The sequence below is a fragment of the Leucopleurus acutus genome (genome assembly GCF_964270905.1).
Source record: "Leucopleurus acutus genome assembly, chromosome: 14".
In the NCBI taxonomy this organism is placed as follows: domain Eukaryota; kingdom Metazoa; phylum Chordata; class Mammalia; order Artiodactyla; family Delphinidae; genus Leucopleurus; species Leucopleurus acutus.
This window is the reverse complement of record NC_139156.1, coordinates 15,968,556-15,995,432: the sequence shown is the minus strand read 5'-3', so window position 1 is coordinate 15,995,432 and position 26,877 is coordinate 15,968,556. Positions and strand designations below refer to the sequence as shown.

Sequence of the window (26,877 nt, the reverse complement as noted above, 5' to 3'; positions counted from 1 at the left end):
GTGGCAATATAAATGAACGCCAGCCTCTCAGGAAACAACCTGTCAGCCTGCTGTTTCGAGCGCCATAAAAACATTCATACCCTTCGACCCAATAATCCCAGTCCTGGGAGTTTATCCTAAGAAACTAGTTTTTAAAAAAGGAAGGAAGTGGGGAAGGTTACATGCATTAAGATATTTCTTCAAATGCTACTGAATAGTCAGCAGAAGGAGACTCAGGAAAGTCTGATTTCATCCAGCGTACCGTGCAACCGTAATCAGTGAAAGCTCTGAAGACTAGTCTGCAACTTGAGAATCTCCTTAAGATAAGATGGTAAGTGAGAAGGCACAATTAAAATTATCTATACAAAGAGAACAGTACTGAAAGGCTCAGAGAGAACTCAAAATAGCTGGTTTGATCTGGTGGTAGGATCAGGGTGATTCTGTAAAAAATGTACCCCTTGTCAGCACTGCACAATAAATGAAATAAGAATGATGTAGTCACTGGGATAGCTCTTCCAGTGATAAAGATTAATAAGCGAGGCTACAGAGATTAGTGTGAAGAAGCTGGCCGAATCCCGCCCCCCTCCTCCCCGCCCCTGGCTGTTCTGTGCTTCTGGGGTTGCCCCACATGTTCCATGGAGAATTCTAACATCCGCCCCTCTGCCTCCAAGGGCGATGGCGAACAGCTTGGAGGAAATCTAGGGCAAATGTATTGACCATTTTATTTATCTCTGAGAGTGATCACGGCCCAACCATAAATGTAGGGTATTCTTAAACAGGTACTTGGCTTCTAGAGGTCGCAGGATGAAGAGGAGTGAAAGCCAGGATGCTCAGATAATTCCATACCCCTTTTTGCTGTCCCCAGGTGGAGACTGCACCCACTGTGTCCTGTGGCATGTCCTCGGGAACAGAGGGCAGGACAGCCATGCACGCTCTGCATCCTCTAGCCATCTGTTCGGAGGCTACAGGCAGGGGTCTGCAGAGGGACAGCACACGGCGTGCGCATGCAGAACCCATGCAAGAGGACGGGAAGAGGGCGGCAGCCACCCTCGGGGCATGCACCCCGCCTCAGAGAGGGCCAGGCAGCAGATGGGATCACCGGCATTCCCGCTCTGGGACAAGCAGTACCCAAGGTGATCGTGGCGTAAACGACTCCTTCAGGCACCTGTACCCATCTGGGGACTCCACTGGGGGGAAATCTGCCAGAATGATCTGTGTGGGATCCAGAAGGACAGACAAAGGCAAGAGGAAGAGAGAGAATATGAAGAGAGCAGCAGACCCAGATGCAGAGACACAAAGAGATGTGGCGACACGGCTGCCCTCCCACCAGAAGTTAGTGCATTCCCATTGGAGATGTGGGCTTGTCAGGTGTACCCCAGCCTGGCCAAGGACATCATTTCCCAGCCCCTTCCCATCCAGAGATGTAACTTCCTGCCGCCAATGGAATGTGGATAGAAGCACTGGGTGTCACTCTGCCTGGTGCCTTTAAGGAGCACATAGAGGTTCTCCACCCTTTCTTTGTGGTGGATTCTGTGGCCTCAGAAGGTGTCCGAGCTCACGCTGGACGGAGCCTGCTGACCAGGAACGCCCAGCTGAACTATTCCGTGAGTGAGAATCAGATTTGCATTGGGTTACTCTAAGCTGCAAGAGGGGTTGTTTCTTACAGCAGCTGCCGTTACTGATGTCTACTGTCTCTAGCAGGAGACACCAGCAATGCAGGAGCTCTACCTAATAGCTCCTGCACAGGCCGCAGGGCACTTACTAAACTTGTTCAGAGAGAGGACCTGACCCAGGGAAGCAGTGAGCGGACTGCTGATAAAGCAGGCCAAGAGGCCAAGCAACTGGTCTTTTTCAGGAAGTCAGCAAAATCGCTGTTGGCCAAAGAAGTAGAGCAAGGGGCGGGAGTCCAATGGTCATTTCTGCTGTTGTGACCTGTGCGTCCCACTGGTCAAACAGGTGTGGGGGACAGCAGGCAGGAACCAAGGGCAGGCCGGCTTATGATGCAGGGGAGGTCCCCTCTTTGTGGTAAGTATGACCAGCTCCCCACAAGTCATCCTCCGTCCTCGGGCTGGCAGGGGACAAAGGCAACTGGGCTTCTCCCCACCCTCCTTCCTGACCTTGTGATGACCCCTCCCCCCCGCCCCCCCCCCCCCGGTTCTGGATAAAACCAATATGAACTCCCAGTCGAGAGACAAACACCGGGATCCTTCTGACTGCTTATTTGTGTTGAGATGAAGTGTCTGCCCCACCAACAGGCCCCCGGGAGCGTCTGGGAAGCAGGCCCCGGCTGGCACAGGCCACACCCGAGAGAGATGGGCTTCAGACACATGGAGGTGCTCCCCGGGGTGAGTCACTGCTCCCACCTTCCAGACGCACCCAGACAGCCCTACCGCACTCTCAGCTCCAGTCTGAAATCACAGTCCGGCCGCTGATTTGGCAACACCTCGCAAGCTAAGTGATGTCTGTCCACAAAACCAGACTCTTAGGATAAAATGCCTTTGGGCCAAAGAAGCCCTCACCTCCCACACAGTTCCCGGGACCGCAGACAGTAGGTAAAGTGTGAAGAAAGAGGACAAGAATCCCATGTGGCTCCAGGTGACTGGTCCCATCTCATCCCAGGGCCAGTTCTTTGTGACACCAACAAGGTTCCCCCTTCGGCCAAGTTCATTCCCACCACCAGGGATCCTTACTGCTGACATCTGCAAGTTGCTTTATGCTTTCAAAGACCTTTCACTTACAAAGGAAGGAAAGAGAAGGAGGTGAGAAAGGCAGAGTGAGGGGACCAGAGTCCAGCTACCTGGGAGAATGGGGTCACAACCATCTTTCTTCCAGAACCTTCAAGGCCTTTCTGTGTTATAGAATCCCCACAACGAGAGCATTTCTATTTCTGATCCAACCTCATCAGGCTGAGAACCACTGGCCGAGGACAGATGAGCCCTGCCCCCATAGCAAAGGGCCTCACAGCGTGAGCCCTGCCCCCATAGCAAAGCCCATCTACCTAAGTTAGGTCAGCCACAAACAACCCTCCCCTCCAAAGACTGGAGAAAAGTCTATTCAGAGAAAAGCCAAAGTCCTTACCAAGGCCTACAGCTGCTTCTGTGTTCCCATCTCCCATCTCCCTCCCCCAACCCCACCTGCTCCTGCCACAATGGCCTCCAAACATGCCAAGGGCTCTCCTGCCTCAGGGCCTTTGCACGTACTGTGCTCTCTGTTTAGAAAGTTCTTCCTGCAGGTGTCAGCTCCGCCCAGTTCCCACTTCCTTTGGGAATCTGCTCAAAGTCATGCTACCAGAGAGGCCCTCCCTAATCTCAGATAAAATCCCTCTCCTGCCCCAACCTCGCCCCTGCAGCTTTCCATCCTGACACATTATCACCACCTGACACATCCTATGTTTATTTGCTGTCTGTCTTCCCTCTCAGAATCTAAGTGCCGCGACCACTGAACCCCACTGAACCCTGCGTGCTGCTGAGCTCCTGATTCCTAGAAGCATGCTGGGTACATGGTGGGAGCCCAGTGACTATTAGTCCAGCGAAAGAACCTGGAAACTGGGCTCTGGCTCAGCCTGACCACATTTCCATTGCTTACGGGGCCTTGTGCCTCTCGGCCGACACACCTCTTCTTTGTCACATTTCTGTGCTGAATCCAGCAACATCCAGGCAGGACCACAGAAAGCATCAGACACGGTAAAGCAGCTCCTTGTGGACCACCCCAAGCCCCTCCTTGTGGGTGGGTTGGGTCTGCTGTAGGTCTCAGCTCCCCAGCAGACCAGAGGCCAAATGCTCTGTGGCCAGTTCTCAATTCGGGCCACGCTCTCTAGTAAGAGCCGCCCAGGCTGCCCTGTGTTTCTAGCCAGGGTAAGTGTGCCGGTCACCACCAGGGGAGTTGGCACTGGCCTCCGTGCAGGAAGTGACTGGACCCCCTCCAAGCCCCGTCCCCAGGATGTACCATTGAGGGATGTGTCATACGGTTCGGCCTCTTCATAGTAACCCTCTGGAGACTCGATCTTCGGGGTGGAGAGCTGTTTCCGTTCTGGAATCTGTGGTATGAACAAATAAAACAAACATTTTCAGATACGATACACTGGGAACAACTTGGAATTAACCCTTTGGGTGGAAGGAGAGGGAACCAGAAGAAAAAAATGCCCAGCTTGGACGTCAAGCAAGTTGAGAGGGAGAACGGGGATTATCGTGACTCCCGTCAGCCACCCCATCCACAGTGTTTTGTTTGCATCCAGCTGGAGGGCTGTGGGCGCGTTGCTTAACCTCACCAAGCCTCAGCATTCCCCCCGCCTCCTGTAGAATGAGGCTCCGATGCCCACCACACACACAATATCATTGTACACATCATGACATAACACACTTGAAAGGCCAGATGGAGTCAGGCTGTCACGGTAGCTATGATGGCTTCTGCACAGAATACACTTTCTACAAAGACAAGGGCTGATCAGCGGTACACAGAGGAAGAGGACCTGGCTTCTAACTCCCAAACTTCTCCCATAACAAGTTCAATCATTTGCTCAGCAGATACTGGATGGCTCCCACGGACTAGCTGAGGGACACATCCAGATGGTCAGCAGTCAGTCCTGAGAAAGTCTTAACTAGGTGCTCACAGCTCCTTATCAAGTGCTTTAATAGACAAGGTCAGAGCTCCATGGGAGCGTGGAGAGTGTGATGAACATTTAGGACCAAGGAAGGATGCTCAGAGGACAGGACCACCCAGCATTTCTTACATGGCATGAGGGTGAATGAGCATAATTTGAGTAGAAAAAAAAACATATGCAGGGCTTCCCTGGTGGCGCAGTGGCTGAGAGTCCGCCTGCCGATGCAGGGGACACGGGTTCATGCCCCGGTCTGGGAAGAACCCACATGCCACGGAGCGGCTGGGCCCGTGAGCCATGGCCGCTGAGCCTGCGCGTCCGGAGCCTGTGCTCCGCAATGGGAGAGGCCACAACAGTGAGAGGCCCGCGTACTGCAAAAAACAAAAACATGTGCAACTGTGGAGAAGAACAGAGCATGAAAACAGAGCATGAAAATCGTTCTCTCTTCCATTATTCCATCTGTAAGATGGGCACTAGACTACGAAGGTAACCTCATAAGCAATAGCAGAGGAGAAAGAGAGAGAGATGGTGGCATGAATATTACTATATATAGGTCATGAACGTGTAAGTCCACCCACACAAGTCCCTGAAGAGGGCCAAGGGAATATTCGTGATGAGAACAGAAATGGCAAAAGCTGAAGTGCATTCCCAGTCCTGGTTTTGAGAAGTCCTTGTGCTGCGTGTTCCACACGAGGGGCAGGCCTGGACCTTCGGGGGGTGCCAAGTGAAGACAGAGGACGGCTCTTAAGGTAAAGGGGGTGCAGGGAGATCGGAGGAGAGACAGGGCCCTGACCTCGGACGGACCCCTGGGCTGCTGGGGATTCCTTGCCCCACCAGGAACAGGGGCAGGAGGTGGGGAAATCTAGAAACCTTTGCCACGGAAAATGAGCTGCTTTGGGGGACCTATGACAGAGGGAGCTTCCCTAGCCCTGGCCCAGGCGATGGTGGGAGAACAGGCAGCGTGCGCTCCCGTCCCCCGTGGGACAGTACTCAGCAGGGACCACAAGGGCGTCGGTTCCCAGCTTCCCCTGGGGGCAGAGCTGCACAAAACCAGCTCCTGCAGCTGCTGCACAAAACCAGGCTCCCCAGAGCCAAGGCTTCTGTGGCTTGGCGACTAGATCTATTTCTATGATCTCTAGAGTGAATGTAACTAGGTTCGAATCCAGCCTTTAGGAGTCCATAGATTTAACCATGGGTATGTGACAGCCTCTCTGGGTCTCACTTTCCCGCTTCATAAAACAGGAATAGTACTGGAGTTGTCGAGGATTCAAGGAGACACAACGTGATGGTGCTTCCACAGGGCCTGGTGCGTATCCAGTACGAGAAGGCTGTTGTCATCGTTGTCTGGGGGCCTCCACAACCCAGGCGCCCTACAGGAGCCAGGTTACTGGATTGCTGTCCGGCAAGCTGAGACAGGTCCACATGAGGAGGGTCAGCAGAGGCCAGGCCACCACCTGGCTCCCATACCACGTCCTTCGAACTCCATCTGGCCCGAGGCCGAGAGAGCTGACCCAAGTCCCAGAGGCAGGCTCTGAGCAGCCTGCAGCCCCAGCAGGTGCGACACACAGCCTGCAGGAAGGAACAGGATAACCTGCTCATTTCCTAAGCAGCCCAGCTGCGCTCCAGGCCGGCTGTGGAAGGGCGACGGCTGCGAGCAGTACCTCCGGCCGGGCTCCTCGCCGGGGCGAGGGCCTCGCACATGGTGGACACATCTGGTAGCTGCTAGTGGATGACCCTTCGCCTTTGCTGCCCCTGGCCTGGAGAGACGTTTCTGCTCCTCTCGGCCACTCCTGGCCCCTCGGTCAGCCAGAGGAAGGGCTGCCTCTGAGAGCCTGCTTCCTGGGGTCTGAGGGGAAAATGTCTCCTTACCTGGGCCCCGACAAGGTCTCTGCTTTTGGGTCCTGGGGCTCAGGCTTCCTGAGTGGGCTGGGCCTCCAGCTGCAGCCTCCAAGAAGCCCCACTCCCCATACGGGGTGTGGGAACCCTTGTCTTGGTGAGGGCGTGGGGATCCCATCCGGAGGGAAGCTCTGAGCACCCAAGGTCTGGCTCTGGTCTGGATTCCCACGATTAGAACAGGACAGAAAGGGGTTGAACCCTCCTGTGGGAACTCCTGCTGGGTCATTAGCCCCACAGGGGGCCTGCCCTCCCATCTAGGAGTTGAGCACCAGGGGGTGTTTCTTGAGAGTCTCCCAAGCCTCTCACTGTGAAATCATCTGTAAATGGATCTATACAGAGAGGCAGATAGGGCAGTGGGGCAGGAATCTGACCTTCGGGGCTGGGTTCGAATCCTGACACTGGCACATCGAGCTGTGTGACTCTGGACAACTGACTTGACCTCTCTGGGCCTCAGCTCCTTTGCTATAAAACGGGGAGAGTAGAAGTACCTGTCACATGGGGTCACTGTAAGGATTAAACTGTGCTCAGCACTATTAAATAATAAATATTAGTGTTCACTAACCTTCCAAATAAGATATAAAAATATCAATCAAAGGGAGAAAAGGTGCCTGTAGGCATGTTTGGTGGGGGAAGAACAGGTGTACTCTGGGAGGATACAGAGGAAGTATTTGGGCATGACCTGGCTTATAGCAAGCTCAACTGCCTTAAAGAACAGAACAGCCCCTGTCCTCAAGGCGGCCAGGGCAAAAGATACGGGCCTGGGTCACGTTAAAGGACAAAACGATTCCAACAATTCAGAAGAGAGTCACATAATTACACAGGCGCGATGGCCTATTATCAGAGGTCAGAGAAGCAAGAGATCCTAAACTCCCGGAATTAAGAATAAAGGAAAGTTACTTTATCATCATGATGATGAAGATGGTGCACATTCAACGAAGAAGTAGAAGATGTGTGACTTCGGAACCTGAAATAACTGAGGGTTCACAGGAAGGGACAGGGAAGAAAGCCACCCTGCTCAGCGTGACTTGCCAGAGATTGGCAAACTTTACCTGTAGAGAGCCAAACAGTCAGTACTTAGGGATTTGCAGGCCGTTCAGCGGCTCTGACCTCAGCTCTCCTACCCCGCTACTGTAGTGCAAAAGCACCCATAAATATACACAAATGAATAAGCTTGGCCGAATTCCAGCAAAATGTTATTTACAAAAGCAGGTGGTGCAGGATACGGTCAGGGGGCTGTACCTGGCCAGTGCTGATTTAGATGAGACACAGAGCTGAAGATGCGGGGTGGCCCAGGTGACCTGGGACATCCCTGCAGTTCTGAGCAACCTGCCCCAGAATGCACTGTGGAAGCTTCCGGGGTGGGGGCTAGCGGATCCAGCCCGAGCTCCCCGGACCAACCATGGTGACGGCCTTCCCTGCCCCCGCAGAGCAGCCTGCAGAAGTCCAGCCCCGACGCATGGTCAGGCCTCAGAGGGGAGGCGGGCGGAGACGGCTGCCCAGGCCAGGAGCACAACGGTGCCAGCAGACGTCTGTCTCTCGGAAAGCAACCGCCGCACCTGGCTGTGCAGACCGTGGCCTGAAAGTACCACGGCTGCTGAGTCACTGGCCACACCCACAAGATTGCTCCAGACCCCTGGCTGCCCCCTCCAGTGTTGGACGGGCTGAGCCTGGGACAGAGGCCACGCTCCCGGCCCAGCCCTGGGCACTGAGGACCCCAGGCAGACACCCAGCTTGTGCTACAGCCACCAGAGAGCCCGGGGCCGGGCATGCAAGAGGACAAGCCACCGTGGTGCCCTGAAGCTCCTGGGTCAGGGTGGGAAGGGACACGGCTTTCTCTGGCCGAGGAAGAGAGGTCACAGGGCCAGCCAGGCTCAGGCTGCCACGCTCCCTCCCTCCCAAACTACTTGCTGTTCTGGTTCTCCTCCTCCCTGTGAGAGCCAGAAGACACAGCTGTTCCCCGCTCCGCCCTGACACCGCTCCTCTGGGGGCCTTGGACTAAGTCTTCAGCCAGACTTGACCAGAGAGGAGGCTGGAGGGGAGCAGGCGTGTGTGGGCAGGCAGGGAGGACCCCGGGTTCTGCACCCCCCCTTCCTCACTCCACATCCAGAAGGCCCTGGGGTGGAGGTGGGCGACTGGGACAGAACTAGGAGGGACCTAGGAAAGGTCCTTCTCAGCAGAGCAATTCCACAAGGAGCGGAGACCGCCAAGGCCGCTCGCTCTGCTGGAAGTTGCCCCACGGCCTGGAGTACGTCCACGGGAACCGTCACCACGCATCTGAAAGGCCACACATCTCGGGTGGTGGTGTCTTTCCAGTGCAGCAATAGGTTCCTCTCGAGCCTCTCCTGGCCCCGATGGCCCACAGACACAGCTGATGCCGGGAGTCCGCTCCAGGGGACGACCACAGTCCTGGCCTTGATCGGAGGCCCTGCGTCTCACACCCCCTTCTGTGCCGGGGTCACAGAAGGCTAGCAAGGGAGCACTAAAAGCCAGCCAGAGTCCCGGGGCTGCCGGACTCTGTGACCACGACCCGGCCCCAGACCCTGGGTTCCCAGTCCACCACCACGTTCGTCAAACACGGGCTTCCAGAGCGAGTCACCGCTAAGAGGCTCCACCAGGTGAACGCCCCTCCCGTCTGGTGTGGACCCCTAAGCAGCTAGCTGCCCCACGTGGGGTGGGCAGTGGCACCCCACTGCACAGAGGCCAAAGGCACCCCGGTCAGAATCACACATGAACTCAGGCTAGGAAAGTTGCAGCCCTGGCTCAGAGCATCCACCTCTCCTTCCCCCCATCCGGCAAGGGGTGCTTGGGGCGTAACCCGAAAACCACAACACCTCCCGTCTGCTTAAAACCAGCAACAACTGGATGGGAGCTGAGAGGCCATGCCCCCTCCCCAAGTCCCGGCGCCAAAAGTGAGGGGAGCCTGCAGCGGAAAGGGACACGACTTGTACCTTTACTTGGCTAAGAAGCCGAGCTGAAGTCCGGGAGGCCGCAGAGTGGCCCAGAAACCAAGAAACTGCATACAAATCCTGGGCCTGCTACCTCCCAGTGGTGGGATCTTGGCCAGTTGTTTTAACTCCCTGAGCCTCTGTTTTTTGGCAGGTGGTGGGAGGACCATGTTTGTGTGCACCGAGTGGGCAGCGGCTCAGAACATGACAGTCACTCGTGGCATCAGCATATTGGGGTACCCAGGGACTGATGCTCAGTCCATCAAGTCCCAGTCAGCCCGAGATGAAGGGTCCCTGCCAAGCTGTCACCCAGCTCCAGGGGCTCCTGCAGTGGGATGCTGCCCAGACCTTCCAGGCCTGCCCTACCAGCTGTGAGAGCAGCGGGCAGAACCGTACTGCCCCCAGGAAGGCATGAATGAAGGGGCCAGTCTGGGGACGGGACCCCCTCAGCGGTGACCCGAGCCTACGGATCCGGTGATGGATGGCTTGGTGGGAGCTCAGTGACCGTGCAGTCCCACGGTCCCAGAAATCCTTCCCAGCCAGATCCTAGCGTGGAAAGAACTTGGGTTCAAGTTCTGCCACTTCAAGGCTGTGTGACACTGGGATATTATAAACCCACTGATTCTCGGTTCTTCACCCGTAAAATGTAAATACTACCACTCACCTCACTGAATGCTAATGTGGTCTGCCACGCCCCCTGAATAAGAGGAGCTTAGGTGAGAGATGTTTACGTTCCTTTCATTTAAACACCAGGAAACAGAGGGCCAGAGACCTTAACTAACCTGCTCAAGGTCAAGGAGCTAGTACCTGGCAGAGCTGGAATCTGAACCCAAGTCTGCAGGAGTCCCTAAATCCATCCATCCACAAACATGCGTGTGGTCTCCTGTGTGCAGACACAGGGCATGAAGCAGTAAACGAGACAAGTCCCTGATCCAGGGAGCTTACATCTGCTCTGAGAGGCAAATAATAAACACGGAGGGGTAACTGGGCGGCGTGGCAGGCAGTAATGGGGGCAGGCACCGAGGTGGGATGCCTCACATGGGTAAGTCAGGGAAAGTCTGTCTAAGAATGTCTGAGACAGGAGGAGGGGGCAGCCTTTGAGGGGCCAGGGCCCGGGGACCACAGAGTCCCTGAGGCAGGACTGACCACAGGGAACAACCCAGGAACAGAAAGGAGGCTGGTGAAGAGCAGATGCAATGAGGCTGGAGACGCAGCTGGGCCAGAGCGTGTAGGCCCGGGGGCCACGTGAAGGAATGTGGATGTTCCGTCCCAAGTCCAGTGAGCGCTCTTGGTGGGTTTCAAGCAGGAAGTGGTGTGATGTGGTTTACATTTCTGAAAGGTCACTGTGGCCTGAGCTGGTGCCCATGTCTGTACAAGGCCCTGCTCACCGGGTGCTGGTGAAGAGCCTGGCCTAGCCTTGGACACACAGGGACCCTCATCTCGCACGGCTGTTCCTCTTTGCGCTGAGCAAATGACGTCACCTGCTAGCACGCTTACTTGTCTCCGTCCCTCCCGGTGCCCCGGACCCCACAGACAACAGGTGCTCCGAAAATGCCAGACGCTTGGCGGACTGACACCTGCGAGAAGCATTGGACCTTCACGGGACCCAAGTCAGGGAAATGAGGGGTCCCGGACCCACACTTACGATCTTGGGTGGCGGGAGGTCTGGAAGACTCTTCTGAGGGGCCGAGGAGTGCTGGCTGGGCTCGCCGTTAGTCAGTGGGCTCTGCTCCTCGGGCGCTGTGGGAAGCAAGCAGAAGAGGGCTTTGATGAGGGGCACCCAGGCTTGCAGTGGAGTCTCAGTAGCCAGGAATGTCTGGTCACATGAGCCCCCAGTTCTATTTGGGCAGGTGTTAATTACCCAGGCAGGCGGTCCCTGGAGCCAGTGTTGTTTTTCCTCCAAGAATAGGGTAGATCGGCCATGGGCAGTTTCCTCAGGAGGAACTGGTTTGAGGTTTCTGGTAGGTTCCGCACCCTCTCCTCCACCGGCCCCATGTCCAAAATGCCCTGGCCACAGAGCTTCAGTGAGTGGAGGAGCTGCCCGTGGTCACTATATTGAGCTGCTCTCAGCGCCGACCCTGTGATTACCTCTGTCCACCCCATGGTTTCCCCGGAAGGCAAACAACCTAGGGCCCGGGGGCTGCTTTAGTGCAGGGGACTTCTGCTGAGCCCACGCTTGGTGGTGGGGCAGGAGGTGAAAGCCACACTGGGGACCTTGGCCACCAACCCTCTGTGCACTTTTAAGGAAAAGGCCCCAAAGGCTCTTCTGAGCCTGACCATTTCAGCAGGTGGCCAAGCCAGCTGGGGACAGACAGGTTCAGGCAGATCTGACCCTGGGGCTTTGCTGGCTGATGTCCTGAAGCCAAGTCTTTAACAGGACTGAATGTTTGGGGATGCTGTGTTCCCACCTCTTGCTAAGCCTCTGCCTTTGAGTCACAGGCTTGAGAGCTGCGAGACGGGGGCTTCTAATCCCCTCTCCTCTGCAGCTAGGCAGCTCTGCAAACCTCTGGGCCTCCCTGGGGTCCTGCTGGACCCACTCCTGAGGGTTTTCAGACAAAAGCAGAGAGCAGAACAGAGAAGATTAAGAAGCCATGGAAGACACCACCTGTCCTTCCAGTGGAAGGTAAGATGTTCTGCCAAGCGATCACCTTTGAACACAACCTTCGATCGAATATTAAGGCAGCTGCTGACATCACCGACTCCTCGCCATCACCCCCCCCCCAACACACACACACTCATAAAATCCAGACTTCTGTCAAAAGTCATAAAGCTGGGGCTGTGGGATCAGCACCTAAACAGCTGCTTTCTTAGAGCATCTGAATTATAACTTCCTATTCCTGGGACGATGCTGGGAAACGCTGAGAGATTTTAGGGACTGAATCCTTATCCACGAAGGGGACACGAGACCTTTAAGAGGCAAGGAGGTGGCCTGATGAGACATCCCAAAATACATCAACCCCAAATAGCATCACCCAAAATGCGACTTCCAAAAATAACCCCACCCGGCCTGTCTGTGGTCCTGGCTGGGAGGAAGGAGGGGTGGGACGGGACCAAGGCTTATACTGGCCCCCTTCCGGGGAGCTGGCCACTCCATCAGCGGTAGACCCGTACCTTTGTCTTGGGACTCGGCATCCTGTTGCTTGTGGACCGTCACTTTGTTCATATAAATGTACTCCTCGTCAGAACCTGCAGAAGGAGGATGGAAGACACAGGCTTCATGTGATTTCATGAAGGGGAAGGGCCTCTAGAGAGAAAGGATGTCCCCTCCACCCCTCAGAGACATTGTCATCAGCCTGGATTCCAGTAAAAGCATACAACATTTTGAGTTGATTGAAAGAGTCCACTGTAGAAAGAGCTGACAGATTTCCAAAAACAGAAATACCAAATTGCTGACTGTTAGTTTTCTAGCCTGGGGGGAGGGGAGGGGAGGGGAGGGAAGGGAAGGGGAGGGTACAGAAGGATAGCTTTGGGAATAAAAGGCTTAAGTGGAAAAGCACCCATACCTTAAAGATCTGCCTCATATTCCACCAAGCAGAGATTTCTCTGGGTTTCCTAGCACTTTGTTTAAATTGTAAAACATTTCCTATCAGTCATTCTCACCCTAGTCTGAATTACATTCATGGGCTAATCAGAGTGAGGTCTATATAAGATAGGTCATATTCAGGACCTGGAAGTTTAGCTCCCAGGCCTCTAGGTGGGGTGCCACTGTGGGGGCCTGAGCTCTGGGTTTGGAGTGGGGAGTGTGCTGGGATTTGGACCTGCAGGACCAGCAGCTACCTGCTCTACCTGCAGTGCACAGCCCCTCCCCTCCTTTAAAAACATTTCTGTACAGGCTGTCACCTTCCCCGTGCATGTCTAGGCAGAGAAAGGCTTTGACCCTTTCTTCAGAAGCCTGCAGAGGAGACTGATCTGAGTGTTTCTCCTCCTAGAAATCCTCCTGCATTTCTTTGTGCCTCTTAATTTGCATTTCCTAGAAACTTGCGGCTGATAAATTCCAGTGGCTGGAGATGGTGCTACAGAGCCAAGGAGCCCAATTCAAACCCCTGGCGAAGGAGGCAGTTCAGCGCCAGCCAGTTCCACACCACAGACCGCCTAGACTCCAGCCAGCAGGCCTGCGTCAACAGAGCCCTGAGAACCCAGAGGAACAGGAGGAGGATACGGCTGGATGGATCTTCCTCCATCAGCCCGTGGGATTGCCACCCTGGTGCCCAGCCCTACCAGAACCAGTCAGCAACGTCACCCCTATACCAAGGGCCGCAGCAGCTTATCAGAGGGAACTACAAGGTCTAAACGTAGTTATCCACAACTTGCATACTTCCACTGAGGGGCTGGGTCTGCACCTCCTCCAGAGCACGGCACAGGATTAAAGCACTCTGCAGGGAGAAGCAGGAGACAGGGTAGGGGATGGGGGGCGGGGGGCCTCGGCCAAGCTCTGCCATTAACAGTAATTCTGAGCAAAACAGCTAACCTGTGTGCCTTAGTTCTCTTGCCTGCATAGTATGGAAAATAATTGTGATGAAATATTGCCTAGTTCTACCTAACTGAAAATTTCAAATGTACAAAACTCAAACATTAGGGAATTTGAAAAAGTAAGGTAACCTTGTAACTAACAAAGATTAAAAATGACAGCCTAGGGCTTCCCTAGTGGCACAGTGGTTGAGAGTCCGCCTGACGATGCAGGGGACGCGGGTTCGTGCCCTGGTCCAGGAGGATCCCACATGCCGCGGAGCGGCTGGGCCCGTGAGCCATGGCCGCTGAGCCTGCGCGTCCGGAGTCTGTGCTCCGCGACGGGAGAGGCCACAACAGTGAGAGGCCCGCGTACCACACACACAAAAAAAAGACAGCCTAAAACATGGGAAAAAACTCAAAGGCTCAATAATAGGAAAATGGTGAAAGAAACCATGGCACGTCAACATAGGTAACAGCAGGTTACCTTTAAGAGTAAATGGATTACCGGCACAACCATTTTGGAAGTGATCTTGGAGGATAATTTAAGTGTTCATATTCTGTAACCCAACATTTCTGCTGCCAGAAATCTATCTTGAAGATAAACTCCAGCATGTAAACAAAATCTTATTTGAGGGTGTTTACTGCAATATTATATGAGTTGTTTTTTTTTTAAGAACAAAACTTAAATGCCCACTAATAGGGGGCTGGTTGAACATTATTGTTCACCCATCGATGGACACTACCCACCTGTGAAAAATAACAAAGTAGCTCTATGTCTGCTGTTTACAAAGATATCCAAAAATCACAGTTAAAGGATCATGTTTCAGAAAAGCAAAAAAAAAAAAAAAAAGAAAGAAAGAAAGAAAAAGTATGAGAACTGTCAACATAGGGAAATGTGCACAAGCAGCAATTCTAAATGTAAAAATAATGCAAAGCAGAGTACAGAGGCAAACCACAGCTACATGAAAATATCCCGATGACACCAATAAAGATCAAAAAAGGAAGTGAAGGAATGTAAGTAGTGTTTAATGTTCATTTCACATTCTTTTCTTTTTTCATACTGTTAACTAAGCCCACACTCCCATACAAAAGAAAAGGCAAGATATTGTTGTTATTGTTTTAACTGTTAGACTCTGAGCAGGTGCTTCCCCCCCAAGACGGTGATCTGTAAATTGCAGAGAAAGCTGGCACTGGCCGTGTCACCAGGCTGCGTCTCCCTCCTTGGACACTCTGCAGGCCATACTTGACTAGGTGTTGATTCTCAACACCATCCAGTTGGTAAGTAAGAGGCTCCCAGGACCATCTGCAATCCTGTGAACTTGGCCCTGGAAAGAGAAGCCTGATGAGCTGTCCCAGGTCTAGGAGGCAGCAGCCTCGGGTTGGAGAATTTCCATCATTGTCTCATTCATTTTCAGAAGTGCACTGAGCACCAGCACTGTACTAGGTGCTGGGGATACAGCAGAGAACAAAACAGACATTGTCTCTGCCCTTGTGAACTCACCAGATCGGGGGCGGGGGAGGGAGAGGGAGAGGGGGCAGACCCAGACGGGGTAGTCGCACAGGTATGTGGGAAATGGCAGCAGCTACAGGTACGGTGGAAAGGAGAGCTCATCGTGCTTTGAGCAAGTGTGTGGATCCTGGGGGAACGACCCTTGTCTGAAGAGGGTGGTGGCAAGGCGTAGGGAGGAGGGGCCCGGACCCTCTTACTACAGCTGCATAGACTGAACGTTTGAAGCATTTCCCATCACAGGGGCAGCCCTGAAATGTTCCCAGAGTCTCTGAGCAGGGTACTGGGGGGCCCACAAGGTTAAGACAGGAAAAAATATCGGGCCCCCAATAAACAGACCTCAATCCATGTCTTGACCTTACCACCTAGACAAAAGGCAAAGAGAGTGGAAAATTCAGTAATACACTGAAGATCAGAAAATGGAAAATTCCATTTGAAAAGTGCAAACACACACACACACACACACACACACACACACACACACACACACACACACACACACACACACACACACACACACACACTCATGCTCTGCCCCAAATGTGTTGAAGTAAACAACAGCTCAGCCAGTGGAGACCACAGCCTATCTTGAAATGATCATCCTGCCTCCACCTATAAGTCCCGTCAGGCTGAGTTAATTTTCTGGAAGATACACAGTGAGGCAGGCATGGGAAGCTGAGAGAAAACAACCAACGCGTTCAATTTAAGGGGCTTTGAATTCTATCCCGTGCAGCATAATTAACTGGTACAGACTCATCTGGACCGTGGAGAGAGGAGGGGAGCGTAATGGTTAGGTCTGCTGGCCCAGGCCCAAGCCTGGGCTCTGCCACGCATGGCCATGTGCCTAAAGTAACTTTCCAAACCTCAGTTCCCTTGTTGGTAAGATGGGGACAGCAACTCCCTCACTGCCTTGGGACGGGGATAGATGACATAATCCAAGTCATTTCATTCATTAAGTACCGGGCTGGGAAATGGTTAAGAGCACAGAAAGTGTGAGCTGCTGTTATAACCACTCTACCATCCGAGAGGGTGCAAAGAGGACCAGAGGGGAAGTTCGAAAACAGTGGCTATTCATCCGTGGGCACTGACCTGGAGAACAGAAGTGACAGCCAAAGGCCTTGGTACGGCTATGCGCATTTTATCGGTGGTCTGGGTGTGCTCTGGGGGCAATTCACACCGGGGGGCCCCCGACCTGTTCTCAGCAGCTCCTGCAACCCTACAAGCTGCAGAGACCAAGGGTGGGGAAGGCCTGACTTTATGAGAGCAGAACATACACACATCAAAGGTGAAACAGAGGTCACCCTACAGGAAGTCACACTAGACCACAAAGGGGACCCCACACCGGGAGCCCTGATGGAGTGGTGAGAACCAAGAAGCAGAGGTCAGACGCCATCACAGGGGTGTTTCTCAATTCCCAACAAAGGTGTTCTTTATCATTAAACATTCTCAGGTTGGAGCACATCTAAATGGCCTGGGAGTGTGCTCTGTAAAGAATTCCACTGATGAGTCCTTCTGTGGAGTGATTCATCCCTCTGTAACTTACCTGCTTTGTAATGGGGATTTCCCATCTGCTCATCCCACCTTTGATGTGCTACTGACCAGCACTCAAGGCAGGTCAGCAGATGCTCACTACAAAGCTAGGAGGAGCCTGTAGAGCTCAAAGGCAATGAAGAGGCTGCCGGAAAACCCCTCTGATGAAAGGCTAAGGGAGCCAGATTATGCCAGAAGAGAAGGCTGCCGGGCATACAGCAACATGCTCCAGCTTTATGACTTCTCTGATATTCAGACAATAGGAACTAATTCCACAGGGAACAAAAAAAAAAAGGAAAAGGGACTTTGAAATGTAGCCCAGTGGACACAGGCTGGATGTCAGGGAGGAGTCCCTGACTGTGATGGCCAAAGAAGGTGCACTTCCCTCCCTGGCAAGGATCTGGGCTATTCCTACTGTGAGACAGATGGATTAGATGTCCTCTTACTGTCCCCAAAATATCACTTTCAATTCTCAAACATCCGACATAAAAATAAACTCGACTAAACTGTTATGACTTCAGAAGGTGTTTCTTTAAAAAAACACCTGTGCTAGAAATGAAACCGTATGTCCACAAGAAGACTTGTACAAGGCTGTTCAAAGCAGCCTTATTATTCATATTAGCGCAAATCTGCAAACAACCCAAATGTCCATCAGCAGTGAATGGATGAGCAGATTGCAGTATATTCGCAGAAGGGAACACCATTCAGTCCACAGCATGGAGTGACGGGGGCCAGACCAAGGCACAAACCACCCAATTCCGTTCATAGGAAGCTCCAGAATGGGCAACGCTAATCAATGGTGGCAGAAATCTGAAAAATGGTTGCCTTGGGGTGGGGCTAGGGAGGAATTCTTGCCCTGGGAAGGGGAGAGAGTGAATTTTCTGGGATGATAGAGATGTTCTACGTCTTATTTTGGGTGGTGGGTGCACAGGTGCATACAGCTGTCAAACCTCACTGAACTGGGCTTCCCTGGTGGCGCAAGTGGTTGAGAGTCCGCCTGCCGGTGCAGGGGACGCGGGTTCGTGCCCCGGTCCGGGAAGATCCCACATGCCACGGAGCGGCTGGGCCCGTGAGCCATGGCCGCTGAGCCTGCGCTCCACAACGGGAGAGGCCACAACAGTGAGAGGCCCGCGTACCGCAAAAAAAAAAAAAAAAAAAAAAAAAACGAAAAAAACAAACAAACTCACTGAACTAACTCCTGAAGATCTGTGTACTTGACTGGATACAAAATCTAGCTCAATTAAGAAGATAGAAAACCAATGAACTCACAGTTCTGTGATTTACAAAGTCTTAAAACAATGTTTTCCTGTTTTCCCTTGGGCTGTATGACACTGGGCAAGTTATTTACACTCTCCAGGCCTGAGTCTCCTCACCTCTAATAACAGCACCAACCCCACAGGGGTGTCTTGAAGATGAAGCCCGAGCAATACATGTGCGGGCGGGAAGTGCTCAATTAAGCATTAGCGATGATTATACCAGTTTATTATCCCTTCTCTACTTTCAACCATAAGGAAAAGTGCTCTTCGTGGGCTACTGTGTTGAGCGTTCAGAAACTCCTGGGGCTGCCATACACGTCCCGTCACTCTTGCACTATTGTTACGGGCTGAACTATGTCCCCCTCAAAATGCATGAATTAAGTCCTAACCCTGAATACCTCAGAATGTGACTGTATTTGGAGAAAGTGTCTTTAAAGACATAATTAACATTAAATGAGGCCACTGGGGCGGGCCCTGATCCAGTATGAATGGTGTCCTTATAGGAAGAGGAAATTTGGACACCGCCATTCACACAGAGGAAAGATGGTGTAAAGACCCAGGGAGAAGGGAACCGTCTACATGCCAAGGAGAGAGGCCTCAGAAGGAACCAATCCTGATTTTTAGCCTCCAGAACTGTGACAAAGTGCGTTTCTGTTGTTCAACCCAGTCTGTGGGGTGTCATTATGGCAGCTCTAACACACGTACAACCATCGTCCTGCTTCCACGGGGACCTCTTTACTAAGGCCCCGGCCACACTCACTGCTGCTTTTGGTGTAAAGCCGGAGGAGCTCGGCCAGGCCACTCTTCTTCACCACAGCTGTGCTGCTCAGGTTCTCTTGGTCAAGAATCCTGAGGAAGTCATCCAGCTCTGTCAGCAGCTGCTCCAGGGCTAGAGACAGAAAACAGAAGAATCCCTTATAGCAGCTGCCTTCTCTCCAAAGGCCCAGCTCAGACACATCTCCGATCCCACAGCATCCCACGACGGACCCTCCAGTCTTCAGGGGTGGGGTCCAGGGTGAGGCCAGGCAGCACATGGGGGGCCCAGCCAACAGGTGCAATTCCCAGTGCCAGCGTCGCTGGGGAGAGGCAAACAGGCCCTTGGCTTCGAGATGGACAACCTCGGCCAAAGCTGCGGGGCTACCATTTGCTGGAATGACAGTGGCCAAGGTGGTCCAGTCAAGTCTATCAGGCTGTGAGAATCTGGAAACAGGATTTTCTTCCTAATTAAAGGTCAATCAAAACAGCTCAGGGTCTGGGGAACTTGAACACAGATCAGACCCGCAACCGTCAAAAGAAATGCTGTGGTTGACCCAGTTGTTAATCCTTTCCCCAAGGATGGGGAAACACAGAGTCACTTCAGGGAGATGAAACAGTGATTACTCTGTCCCCGCAGGAATATGGACAACCTGTCAAAAGCCACACTTGGACAAACGAAGCCTTTCCCTGAGATTCTTCAGTGACTGAGCCACTTCAATTGCCACTAGGCCAGCGTCACTCCCAAGCTGGTTAAGGGCTGTGGTGCCTCGGATCTAGTTGTCAAATACGCCTCTCTCAAGGGCCACTGTTATAGAAGCACTGGCCAATTTCTAGCTGGAAGTACATTGCAGAAACATCAGTGCAGCAGGCAACAGTCTAGGTGCAGGGCCTTCCCCATTACTGTTGTTGTTATTGTTAATGACCTAAATCTCTATTAAGAACAGGATGCTGCATTCCCTGCTGGGGTCCTCACCTTGGCGCTCCCTGCCCAGCTGGCTCTCCAGAACGTGCTCATTAATGGCAGCAGCTCCTTGAGGGTCTAAACAATGCTTTCCAACCCTGGCTGCATTGGAATCACCTGGAGAGATTTTAAAACTCCTAATGTCTAAGCCGCACCCAGACTGATGATATCAGGATCTCTGGGAGTGAGACCCAGGAGTTATTAGGTCTTAAACCTCCTCAGGTGATTCCAATATGCAGCCAACGCTGAGAAGCATGGGTCTAAATGTAATGCTAGGGGCCACAACTGAGGGCCCTCCTTCCGACAGCAGCCAAGACGCCCAGAGCCGCCCTCCACCGCCTGCTGCTGGAACTCTGAGCGGTCACCCAATCTCTCCAAGCTCATTCCCTCATCTGTAAAGTGGAGAAGACTGTGTGGGCCCTGCCCATCTCACAAGGTGGGTGTAAAAGACAAAATCTGTGAAGCTCTTCCCAGCGATGCTTGTGAAATGCTATGCTAACCACACAAAGAGCTTTGTCATCATCGTCTCCTCCCATCCTGTGACATCATTAGTTATGACTTATTCTCCACCAGTAGCATTCGTCTCTAAGCTCCTCTTCAGAGAAAACCCAAAACCTTGCACTGTAACCTACCCTACCATGTAAGGGAGAGGAAGGAAAGGAAGGTCACCTCCTCAGAGCAGCCCTCCCTGACCACCTTCTCCATACTAGATATTTCTTATCATTTTCTAACTCGGCATCTATCTCCTGCTTTCATAGCCCTAATCACAACTTACTAGCAATATGAATAAACAATATTTTTTGAATACACAGTATTTTTTAAATAAGATTTTAAAATGAACAATATCAACAGTGAATGAAATAACAGTTTTATTTATTTGCTCATTTTTAACGTGTATTTTTGTCTTTCACATCCTGGTCTAGTCTGTTAGCTCAGTGAGAGTCAGAACCACACCTGTCTTGCATCTTTGGCACCTCACGCTGTTATAGACCTTGAATGAATGTTTATGGAAATAATGAATAAATGAATGAATAAAGTTATTAGGTACCTACTAGCTCACAAGAACTCTAGGAGATAAGCAACATTATGCCTATTTTGCAGATGTGGACCTGGTGGCCCAGAGAAGACCCATAACGGCCCACATGGCCCATGACAGAGAGCTGGGTTTGCTGCCTGACTCCAAGGCTGAGCTCTTGGCAACACCCCACCTGATGCCTCCATGTAGGCCCTTCTTCCAGCATCCCCCAAAGGCCTGGCGCCCCAGAACTGAACCAGAGCCCCTGACTATCCCCTAACCCCCTCATTATAGAAGCCCTTATACTCCCCTGGCTCTAAGGGAGAGCCCAGTGTCCTATTTCTGTTCAAACACCCCCTTGGCTCTCAGTGGGGTAGCAGCCTCTGACTCCATTCCTGAAAAACCGAACTCCCTGGAATGAATATTGCCACCGACCGGGAGAGAGCTGGAGGAAGGGAGCGGGGGATGAGGATGCTTATTTCGGAAGAGAGCAGTGATAACAGTACCAGCGCATGTGACTGTCAGGTCAAACAGCCTGCTGGCTCAGATGAGTGGGTGCCGCCTGTCGTAGGTCAGAGCGCTCTCTCCCTGCAGGGAGAAACAGCAGAGAAACCGCCTCTCTCCCTTTCAGTGTCCTGGTAAAGGATGAAGAATCAAGCGGGTCCCACAGAAGTCTATGTGTCACTTCCCCTCTGGCTCGTCAAAAGCCAAGTGAAGATAAAAGACACCTTCACATAGCCAGCGGCCCAAATGCTGCATGTGGTACGTGTTGGCCCGTGTGCCCAGAGGTAGGATGGAAGACGCCCTCATCTCTGCCCGAGAAGAGATGAGCAGATGGTTAAGTGATAGCCAAGGAGAGGCAAGAAAGAAGCCACATTAGGTAGTTCTGCTTGGGAAAGAGCCATGGACCAACAGCAGAGTCTCCTGCCCCGTCCTTGGGTATTGAGAAGAACACCCCAGGGAATCTCCAAGAGGCCAGTGGCTTCTGCCCAGTTTACTTAAAATTGATTAAACTCTTAAAGCAGTGAAATTTGAAAGAGCACCAGCAAAAGCTCCCAGAGCCCGCCGAATCAGCATCCGGCGAGACCTCTCAGTGTGCCCAGCACTCAGCTGGGCCCTCAGCCTCAACTTACTGGGAAACTGGAAAGGAGACCTGGATGGCGTGGCTCCTGCCTTTTGCAGGCTTGTTGGCGGGACAAGACGAGCGCAGGTGAAGTGATTAACAGACCAGGGCGCACCACCAAAGAGTCAAGAGTCTCGCAGCTGATATCAGATGATAGGTTTAAGGCTGGAAGGTTTCTGGGAAGAGGCCCTCGTAGAGTAAGGCCTTAGGTTGTTTTTTGTTTGGTTTTGTTTGATTTTGAACAGTTATTCATGAGTTTCCAGTTGGCTGCAGAAACTCAACAGGCTGAAAGCAATGAGCTTAAAGAAGTCAAACTGGGGGACTTCCCTGGTGGCGCAGTGGTTAAGAATCCGCCTGCCAATGCAGGGGACACGGGTTCGAGCCCTGGCCCGGGAAGATCCCACATGCCACGGAGCAACTAAGCCCGTGTGCCACAACTACTGAGCCTGCGTTCTAGAGCCCGCGAGCCACAACTACTGAGTCCGTGTGCCGCAACTACTGAGCCCGTGTGCCACAACTACTGAAGCCCACGCGCCTAGAGCCCATGCTCCGCAACAAGAGAAGCCATGGCAATGAGAAGCCCGCGCACCGCAACAAAGAGTAGCCCCCGCACGCCACAACTAGAGAAAAGCCTGCACACAGCAACGAAGACCCAACGCAACCAAAAATAAATAAATAAAATTTAAAAAAAAGAAACAAGTGAATTAAAACGAGACACTAGAAAAAAAAATGAAGTCAAACTGGGGAAAAACAAAGGATAAATGACTCTGAGGCTTGAACTCAGCTACAGTGGATAAGGAAAGTGAAAGGGCCTTGCAAAACAACTAGGATCTCAAGCTGCATTTTTCCTGACCTTCTGAACTCCACTGAGCTGTTACTGCTGCTACTCCTGCTAACAAACAAAGAAAAAACACGAGAACTTTAAGTGTCTCTTGTTTCCACATCCTCAGCTATTCCCAAAAGCTGCCTGATTCCTGGAAAACAGCCTTGTTTATTTTTATGTGAGCAGATACATACCAAGCCAAAGGATGAAAAGCATCAATGCCTGGCTCTGGGGAGACAAAGGTGACCCTGATGGGGTTCCTTGCACTTCCAGGAGCCCCATGCCTGGAAATAGGGCACCAGTGAATACACAGGATAGAAGTGATCCAGGGACATCTCCAAGGATCAGGAATGTACCGAGGAAAGAGACAAACTTTGGGGTTATCAGGGAGAGGAATTTATAAGCTGGCCGTTGCGGATGAATAGGAGCTCACCAGGAAGAGGCAGAGGCATTTCAGGAAAAGGGAATGATGCTCAGAAGAAAACTCAGATGCTGAAAGCACACGGGGTGTCTGAGAAACCACGAGTAGCTCTGTGTATCAGGGCACCCAGAGCATGGGGGCAGGGTGGGTGGGCCTTGAAGGAGAGAAAGTGGGCTCTGCGGCCAGAACTGCAGACTTAGATCCTGTGGGCAGATCATAAGGGCTTTATTTGCTTTGCTAGGGAGTTCGTGCCTCATCCTGCAGGGCTTCTGGGCAGTGCAGTGGAGGAGGCCATGCTATGCTGCTCTTCAAGCAGGCTAGTTCTGCCAGCTGCGGGGAGGACGGTGGAAGGGGACCAGGGGACAGGAAGGGGAGGCAGGGAGGCCAGTGAGACGACTGCATTAGCTCAGCTGAGGAAGATGAGGGTGTCACCCAATCACAGCGGCTGGGGCCATGCAGGGTGCTGCACCCCACCACCTCCAAGTCTCCCAGGCACTCTGCAAGTGCACAGTGGGGGGAATGGGCTCTTGAGCCTGGATTACAACCTAACTCTGTCACATCTGCCGTTAACAGCGGCACTGGGGTTCAAGTCCAACTGTGAACAAGTCCAAGTACTTGCTGTCTGCCGACCACGCTGGGGAAGTCAGAGAGGTTGACCTGGATCATAGCCTCTGCTTCCCAAGGTAGCAGGGGATGGGATGGAGGGGTTGGACTTGAGACATGTGACAGGTAGCAGCCATGGGCCATTAGATGTGGAGACTGTAAGAGAAGATGCCCACGGGTGGCTGAGAGCTGCAGAATACCACTAGACACACAGGCCTGAGGACACTGCAGTTAACTGGGCATCTGTGGTCCCTGCTGCTGGGGAACTGATGGGCTAGGCCGATGGGAAAGATGGGAAGAGGGGGAGTGCTGAGGAAGCAGATACCCTCCTTTTCCTCTAACACAGCTGAGTCAGGTGAAGGGTACGCACCAGGGTTGAAGAAACGCAGGACCGGGAAGCAGAGGGAGTCACGAAACCCAGAGGTCACTTCCCTTCGTCTCTGGATCCACATCATCCTTCACGCTCCGTCCAGGCCCCGACTCCACAGAGCCGCACCCATGACCGAGGACACTCAGCTCTCCTGCCAGCTCTCCCCTAGCTTCCTCACTGTCAAAGTCAGTTGTTCTCAGTTGTCTCAGTCTGTGCCAGGTCTGTATTCTGGGCTAGGCCTGAGCCCTTTCTGGACAAGGGTCAGCCTTCGTAGGTTTGGGCCTCTGACAAGGCGCTAAGCACATCAGAGGTCAGTGACGCTCCTGCCATCATACCCCCTGGGGTCCAGCTACAGGTTCCCCCGCTAGCCCAAAGGAGAGCGTTCCTGTGAAAACTTTATGCCGAAAAGGCATAAAGTGAAGCAGCTACTGTCTTTTTCTGGAAAAATGAAACTCCTCTCTGGATGGATTTCAGTTAGCGCAAGCAGGTATTCACGTAGGCCTTTCATCAGAGCCAAGTGGCGCGAAGCAAACGTTGGAAAAGCAGGGGAAACCGAGAGCTCAGGCTCTTGGGAATAATAAAAGCATGGCCCCAACTTGCGCCAACGCTGGTGACATTTTAAAGCCCTTAGAGCTCGGAGGGACGGGCCATCCCTGGGAGGCATGCGGCCATTTCACCGAGGCTCTGGAACGCACTCGCCCCAATTCCCTTCCCCCTTCACCCCCACATTGCTCATTTTGGTCTCTTCCTCAACCTCCAGCGGAGGGAGGGAAAAATAAGTGTGCTGTTCATCGTGGAAACTGTAGGCCCTTGTGCAGGCTTTCCATCCTGGCTCTGTTAAAGTTCAGAGTTGTCTGCTCACGGGCTGACAAATCATCAATAAGATTCTTGTTCAGGACGTGCAAGGCCCACGCAGAGCCGGACGGGTCAACGGCTCGATTCACCGCCCTCGGCCCCGGCAAAGCTCTGCCTCCAGATGACCTCCTCCCCCAGTTTTTCTCATCCTGAGGCAGTCCTGCTTTTTGGTCACTAGGTTCCCAACCATAAACGTCTTCCCAACATGCCAAAAAAGCTGCTTCTCGTGATTCCCCTGCTGTTTTACACACACAGTTTTATTTATTCAGCTGCGTTTGCTGAAGACCCATGATTGAGGGTGATTTTCCTTCCAAACGTGAAACTGAGCAGACCTGTTCTTTTAAGTATAAAGACATGCATCCCCCTCCCTGCCCCAACGGGGTTCCGAACATTGAGCCACAGGGCATATTATTTGCATGAACCCGACTGCTGGGCACCAACCAAAGTTATGAAGCTGGTGAAAGTTTCTGTGACAAGCAACAGCATCGGGTGGGTTACAATGAGGAGCAGAAAATGCCAGTAGACTCATCCTGGTCATAGAGAACCGTCAAGTTCTCAAGAATGAGCTTTTGGAAAACATGCCCCTTTACTCCACCTAAAAGGAGACCTCCCCCCACTTTTAGGAGGCCCAATCCCCCTTTCTCTAAAAGTGCCAAGTGCCAAGTCAGCCTTTACCAAGTACCCGATGTACCGATGGGTATGTGCCAGGCAGGTTGATAGGAAGTGGGTTTCTTTCTTTCTTTTTTTATGGCGGTAATACACACATAACTTTACATTAATTTACCACTTTAGCCACTTTAAAGCTTACAACTCAGTGTTACAATGCCATGCAACCATCACCACCACTACATAGTTCCAGAACTTTTTCATCACCTGAAACGTAAACTCACTAGGTTGTCGCTCTCCATTCTTTCCTCCCCCAGATTTGTGGCAACCACAAATCTGCTTTCTGACTCTGTAGGTTTGCCAATTCTGAATATTTCATGTAAATGGAATCACACAATATGTAGCCTTTCGAGCCTGGCTTCTTTCACGATGCATCATGATTTCAAGGTTCATCCATGCTGTAGCATGGATGGTACTTCATTCTTTCTTACAGCTGAATAATGTTCCCTTGTATGGATATACCACATTCTGTTTGTCCCTTCATCATTAATGAGGAAGTGGGTTTTTTTAAACAAAAATAATTTTTAATTGGGCTATAACTTACACACAGCAACATCCTCTGTTTTTACTGTATAAAAATCTAGTGTTTTGACCAACACACTCAGCTGTGGCAACTACCACCACAATCAAGATACAGAACAATTCCATCACCCAAAAAGTTCCTTTGTGCCCTTCTGCAGGTGACCCCTTCTCCACTCCCAGGCCCTGGCACCCTGCAGAACCTCTGGAGTCTGGCTCCTTTTACCGAACATAAGGCATCTGAGATTCATCCATTGTTGTTACATGTATGAGAAGTTTGTTCCTTTTGACTGCTGTGTAGTATTCCATCCTACGGCTGGAGGAAGCCCATATGTCTCCATATATTAAGAGATCTCTGCTGGGTGCTTCTGCACAGACACAGCAGGTTCCTGTGTCCTCACCCCAGTTTCTCATGCTTCTGAAGGCACCCTCCTGCTGACTTTCAAGGGCACTCCTGCTTTCAGGACACCGAATGGAAGACCACTCAGGGCCATGCATACAAAAGATAAAGCGGTGCTTCTCAGCAAAGGCTGCATATTGGAATCAACTGGGGACTTCAAAAAAATTCCTGATGCCTGGGTCCACCCCCAGAGCTCCTGCTGTCAT

At 52.3% G+C, this 26,877-nt stretch overlaps 1 protein-coding gene across 1 annotated transcript in view; it reads right to left on the bottom strand.

The window, feature by feature from the left end:
• The window catches only part of AFAP1L2 (actin filament associated protein 1 like 2), a gene marked incomplete at its 3' end in the record, with an annotated part of 35,967 nt that extends 16,924 nt beyond the window's left edge, over window positions 1–19,043 (bottom strand). The window contains 4 exon segments of the mRNA XM_082854445.1: window positions 3,925–4,015; window positions 11,063–11,157; window positions 12,529–12,603; window positions 18,920–19,043. Of these exon segments, the coding sequence (XP_082710571.1) occupies window positions 3,925–4,015; window positions 11,063–11,157; window positions 12,529–12,580 (238 nt within the window). The 5' untranslated portion in view covers window positions 12,581–12,603; window positions 18,920–19,043.
• Between the last annotated feature and the right edge of the window lie 7,834 nt (window positions 19,044–26,877).